The following is a 6,076-nucleotide window of genomic DNA, read 5'->3' as shown; positions in this document are numbered from 1 at the left end:
ATCTTATTAAGACTTATAAAGACTATATTATTGCTAAAGTCCCCCAACCCATTTTTTTCAAAGAGTCGGACAATTCATCTCTCACTGCCTCCTGAGAAGAAGTCAAACTCCCTAATAGCATGACAAGATTAGTTCAATAGAATAGAATAGATTAGAATAGCAGTTACCTTGTTCCTATCACCTGTTCACATATTGCATATTTACTTTTTATCCGGTATGTATACCAACTTTATTAGATTGAAGTAGAGATAGTAGGTTCCATAATTATATCGTACACGTAGAAGTTGCTGTTAGCAAATATTTTCATGGCAATGTCTGTATGCAATTAGCCCTCGGGCAGGAATTTGCAATAAACAACTACATGTATATATTAAGCCACATGAGGTCACACTTTCCGTGATTGAGGATACTCAACAATCTTCAGCAATGAAGGACTACCAAGATTACATTTATTTACCTTTGCAAAAGGAAAAATTTATAATTGTTGTGCTTTAGATTTTTTCTTCTTCTCCAAACACACAAGGTTAATGACATGGAGCTTACAGCTGTTACCATCATGGTAACTGGTGCTGTAGCAGACACCCTGTGGTGTTGGTTTCATGTAGCAATGGCAGAACAGATTGGGAGAGGCTGGTCACCATACACTAGACTAAGTAATTAATGCGTTTGAACTTTGGGTAAGAGTTTGTTAGGCTAGACAATGTGAAAGTTAAGACTCTGTCCTGATGCCTCTATTTTTATTAGGCTCCGCCCTGTTCTGTTGCCTCTAGATCTGTTATGCTTGCAAACCCAGTGTTGTTTTGTAACAAAGCTGAAATAGATACATACATATTTGGTGTAAATTTTATACCTACATCATCTACTAGGTCGGGAGTCCGTACATCTGGAAGGACGTGGTGTCGTTTACGAACATACCAGTGGGCGCAGACCAGCGCACTGCCAGGGTGTTCGGTGGTTTCCAGGGGACAGCGCGGTATTGGAGATTTGTCGTCACTCAGACCCCTAATGGCTGGCAGCCGTACTTAAGGGAACTACAGCTTTTTATATCCCTAGGTGAGTTAACAGTTTAATCATTAGCCTCCTTTGAAGACCCCCCCCCCCACTAAAAAAAACAGAGGCCATAAAAAATGTTGCTAAACCACAGGAATCAGGAATACAAAGCTGGGATTGCGAACTTGTGATAGTACATTAGCGACTTTGCGACAAACGGGCACACGCTGGCTCTCTGTGACATTCATGAGTCGGCACCTGTTTTTGAGTTCCGTGGAGGTTCGGCAGCCTGGGTGCCGTCTTTTGTACAAGTAACCAGGGGTCCAAAACTTACCCATTTTTGCAGGTTTGGGCCAAGGCCCTATCACCACACAAAGTTTGAGAAAATTTGATTTTTTTAAAGTTTTTGGCGACGTCTCATGGAGGAGCCTAATGGTACAGTATTGTGTGCAATTCGCAAGAATTATAGGAGTTTATACAGGTATTTTGTCCACAGGCATGCGGAATGTCCACAGGCATTTCTCTTATCCACATCCATGCCCACATTCCTGGAACCCTGAAGACCTGTCTGCCCCAGATGGCCCTACTTTCTGTGACCCTAGGGCTCGTTCACTATGCACTCAGTGGAGGAGTGCACTGTATCTGTCTAGACTTAACCAAAGTCCGAAGTCCAAGTACCAAGTCTTCCTCAAAATCATGAAATGATGACAGTGCCATGCAAACAATAACCCTAACAGCAATCACCGTCGCCATGGCAATGTATGTTTTCATTGCCAGTCTTGTGCCACTTTTTTTCTGATTTGCATGGTTTTTACAGACATCTGCTCTTAACAGGCGACCACAGTGAGAGGCGACTTATGTTTTTTTTTAAGCAAACTGAACAGAGATTTCTCGTACCGTCCTTCCAGTCTGCACATATTCCCTTGGGATGGAATCTGGCGCCATACCCAATGACAGAATCACCGCATCCTCTTACCATTATGATGCTGCTCACGCGCCCTACCGCGCTCGGTTGAACGGAGTTGCTGGTGTGGGCTCCTGGTCAGTCAGATACAACAGAATCGGGGAATGGTTACAGGTTGGTAGACATTTTGGTACATTAGATAATCACGATTCTACCTGTTACTTTCGGAATAGGAACGTACTAATTTAGGTATCCCGAATTCATGCTAGCGCTATATTTGTATGTTTGAGTTCCAAAGTGAGTATATATTGGGTTTGATTGGCAGGTATGAGTCCGTATGAACGGGTATGTAATGCATGCGATCGCCAGGTATGGAAACCGCGGTGTAATAATGCAGTAAGTTTCCTCATACAATCGTATGGGTAATACTACATGTGATGATGTGTTTTTTTTTTCAATAAGGCGAACCATGTTGTTAACTATATAATAATAATAAAGTAGTTTAGTCTTCTCAAACTGGATGGATTTTTAATCTTTAGACGTTTCAGGTGTACATCTGACACCTTTCATCTGTACAGCACAGTACTAGTGTACTGATGAATGGTGCCGGATGTACACCTGAAACGTCCATCTAACTTGAGAAGATTAAACTACTTTATTATCATTATTACCATCCTGGATGAGTAACCTTCATCAACGTAAACAATATACTTTACTGTATTGAAATCCCTGATTTTTTTTTGTTTGGATTATTGCACAACACACGATATCAATTTCGCTTTTTCTAAGGTGATAAAGTTCGAATTCCCTTTTCCGAACAATGTCCTATGTTAATGACTTCGAATCTGTTGTGTTTAGAATGTTAATGTCAAAACTTAGCCCCACTGATAGTACTGTCCTTATATAATTATTGTGCATAATGCGGGCTAATTTTAGCTTGCAGTGCACGCTATCTAGACATAGTTAGTTTCCTGGCTTGTACTTCACGTGTATTCTAAAACGAAGAACATCCATTCATTCAGGTGGATTTAGGAGAAATGAAGACCGTCACAGGCACCATCATCCAGGGTCGGTATCATCATACCAACCAGTGGGTGACCTCCTACAAACTACAGTACAGTGTAGATGGTCTTAGTTGGATCATGTATGCAAGTAGCGATGGCTCCGAAGAGGTAGGTTATATGCAAAGATATCCCTTTTTTCCAGATCAAACAGAAGAAATAATCCAATCAGTCCTAAACTATTACGAAAAAGAACCTTGGCGGTTGTTATATACTAGGGTTTAGGTTTGACGTGCCACTGTATCAGCTTTCAGCTAATATATTATACAAAGAATCTAAACAAAATTGCTATTATTTATCGTGGTTGTGATGTCTAGGTGTTTCCAGGCAACACCAACAGGTACACTCCCGTAACCAACCTGCTGGACAGTCCCACTGATGCCCGGTACGTGCGTTTCCTGCCTCAATCCTGGTATGGACATATGAGTATGAGGGTGGAGGTTCTAGGCTGCAGCATTAACGGTAGGTTTCTGTTGAAAGTCGTTGCATTGGCACTTGACTCCTTGCTTTTTTTTACCTTCACTTGGACTTGGACTAGAGACAAGGTAAGATACCTTACAGGTGATGAAAGGTGAGTTTACTTGAACTCTATTCCAAAGGTCACTCGGAAGTAAACTCACATGTTACACCTGTAAGGTACCTTACCTAGTCTCTTGTACATGGAAAGCTTTCTGTCACACCTTTAAGGTATATTAAGTAAGCTCTCCACCAAGGAAAATCACCTGTCACACCTGTAAGGAACCCCACCTGATCTTCAGCCATGGACAATGAACTGAACTCACATGTAAGGCACCACGACTGGTCACTAGCCAAGGAAAATGAAAGTACCTGTAAGGTACTATTACTATTCATGGAAAATTGACTTAAATCACCTATAAGGTACCACGCCTGTTCCCTAGCCATGAAAAAAAGAAATTTTGAGCGTTTAGTTACATCCTTTAAGCAAACAGTAGTCGGATTTGTAAATTTTTTCGTCTCGAAAAAAACGTATTGGCATTTTTTGCAAGTGATTTTCCAGAATTAATAAACGTACCGTCCAAAAATATGAACATCACCAGGTTGATGCTCTGGCCAAAAATAAACGAACGTTATTTGAAAGGTGGGAGTACCACCGACTGCTTTATATTTGGGATGTTCTCTCATGGTTTCGGCTCATTATCCCTTGTTTTCGCTAGTTTTTGCTTATTTTCGCCTTTTTTTGTTGCTTATTTTTGTTTTCGCTTTTTTTCGCTAATTTTCACATTTTCTAAAGACCCCGTTCATGTGATTAAAAAAAACTTCCGATGTTAGCCCCCCCCCCTCGTTACAATACATATTATAGATTTCGCAGCTTCACGCATCTTTCTTTTATACTAAGCTTTATGCATGTAGTCAGCAAATCGTTTTGCCATAATGATTGTAATACAATTACCCGGTATTATAAAAGCAACACAGCTGCAATTATGGTTACTATGTAATGTGTATAAATTATCCTTACTATTTTTTTTAAACTAACGAGACCTCATTTTATAAAACAGCCGACCCCTCGACAATGGAGACTATCGACATACCAGAAGGTTTCAATGTAGCTGAGGGACGCAGGACGTCGACAAACTACCGCGTAACTGGGAAAACACCTGAAAAAGTTGTTGATGGAAACACAAACACGGACATGTACCACGGCAGTTGCATGAGCACCGTAGTAAACCAGCCTGATCCTTGGCTGATGATAGATCTTTGTCACCAATTCTCAGTCAACAGGTAAGGCCAATACACAAATGATTTATGTTTTTATCCGCCATTAGGCCATGTTGATTTGATAATATGGATGACATCCGTGCGCGCATGAATTTTCGGCCGTTTCCAAAAAAAAAAGAAAAGGTTTTCAACCATATTGTAAATCGTACAAAACAGTTGCAAAATGAGCAAAAATATACCATAAGTTACAAAAAAAATAATAAAAACCATACCAATGTCGTAGAATGCCAAAATCAAACGAAAAAAAGACGAAATTGTAAAGAAATGAACTTGAAGACTAGATTATTCGCCAAACCATATTCTGTGCCATTTGCTCAACCCTCATGACCACGTAGATTTCATAATGAACTTTTTTTTTTGCAAAACTTTTTTTTTATTCGCACGCGCGCATCAGTTTTGGGGCTCCCGGAGGATGTCATCCATATAATCAAATCAACATGGCCTTAGTGATTTATTAAAGAAAATTAACAGAATCGGTAAACCATACAACAAGAAATAATGAACAACGATGTGATCTTGGATTAATGTTAGAAATATATATGATATATGTTACACAATTATAATAAAAGAAGTACAGGAGTGAAAAATTTAAATATGAGGTACAATTGTACTTGGAAGAACAAAGACAACGATTGATTTTGCTGCTCCACTTTAAGCTCCCATGTAACATTTTGGTGCGCAAAAATATTTATAATTTACCAAATAAATGAAGTTTTCAGTCATGTTGATTTTCATTTTTCAGCACATTTGCACCATTTTTTGCATTTTCAGTATATACAGATATTAAGCAAACAAATTGGACTGTGGTGAGGTAATGTAAGGGGACAAAACACAGACAAAACTGAACTTATTGTCCTATTATAAATGCACAGAGTCGTCCTATACAACCGCATGGACTTTGAAGCTGAAAGAATCAACCCGTTCAACCTACATCTGGGGAATGTGCCAGAGGTGGTGAAAAATCCGACGTGGGGAGGGAACTTGAACTTCGACCCAGGCCAATTAACGACAAAGACCATCCCTGTAGCCGGAGTTAGGGCGCGCTATGTTGGAATCCGGCTCCCGGGACCCAGCCGTACTCTACAGCTGTGTGAGGTGCAGGTGTTTGTGAATGACCGGTACATTTCACCTCGAGGTGAGTTTTAATTCTCAATTGTTTATTATCAAATGATATCAAACTTGCAGACATACATATAATTTGCCTCCATGACATTATTATGATTACAATTTCCAATATTAAAATAAACACATACATACTTATATACATGCTTCTAATATGAACAGTACAATCCAGACATAAGAAGTATAATGCTGATTATACAGTATGATTGTGAAGTCTGATGGACTTATGCATGAAAGAGTCCTGAAGTCTTATTGTTCGGGG

At 39.7% G+C, this 6,076-nt stretch overlaps 1 protein-coding gene across 1 annotated transcript; it reads left to right on the top strand.

Moving 5' to 3' along the window:
- Positions 1–1,918: 1,918 nt before the first annotated feature.
- Positions 1,919–3,860, top strand: LOC109475719 (lactadherin-like). The gene is made up of 4 exons (XM_019776483.1): positions 1,919–2,068; positions 2,917–3,066; positions 3,273–3,500; positions 3,855–3,860. The coding sequence occupies exons 1-4, from the start codon at positions 1,919–1,921 to the stop codon at positions 3,858–3,860; spliced, it is 534 nt and encodes a 177-aa protein (XP_019632042.1).
- Positions 3,861–6,076: the final 2,216 nt, after the last annotated feature.

The sequence above is a fragment of the Branchiostoma belcheri genome, unplaced genomic scaffold (genome assembly GCF_001625305.1).
Source record: "Branchiostoma belcheri isolate BF01 breed outbred unplaced genomic scaffold, Haploidv18h27 scaffold346, whole genome shotgun sequence".
NCBI classification, from domain to species: domain Eukaryota; kingdom Metazoa; phylum Chordata; class Leptocardii; order Amphioxiformes; family Branchiostomatidae; genus Branchiostoma; species Branchiostoma belcheri.
The sequence above is the reverse complement of the archived record's forward strand: the minus strand, read 5'-3'. Positions and strand labels throughout refer to the sequence as shown.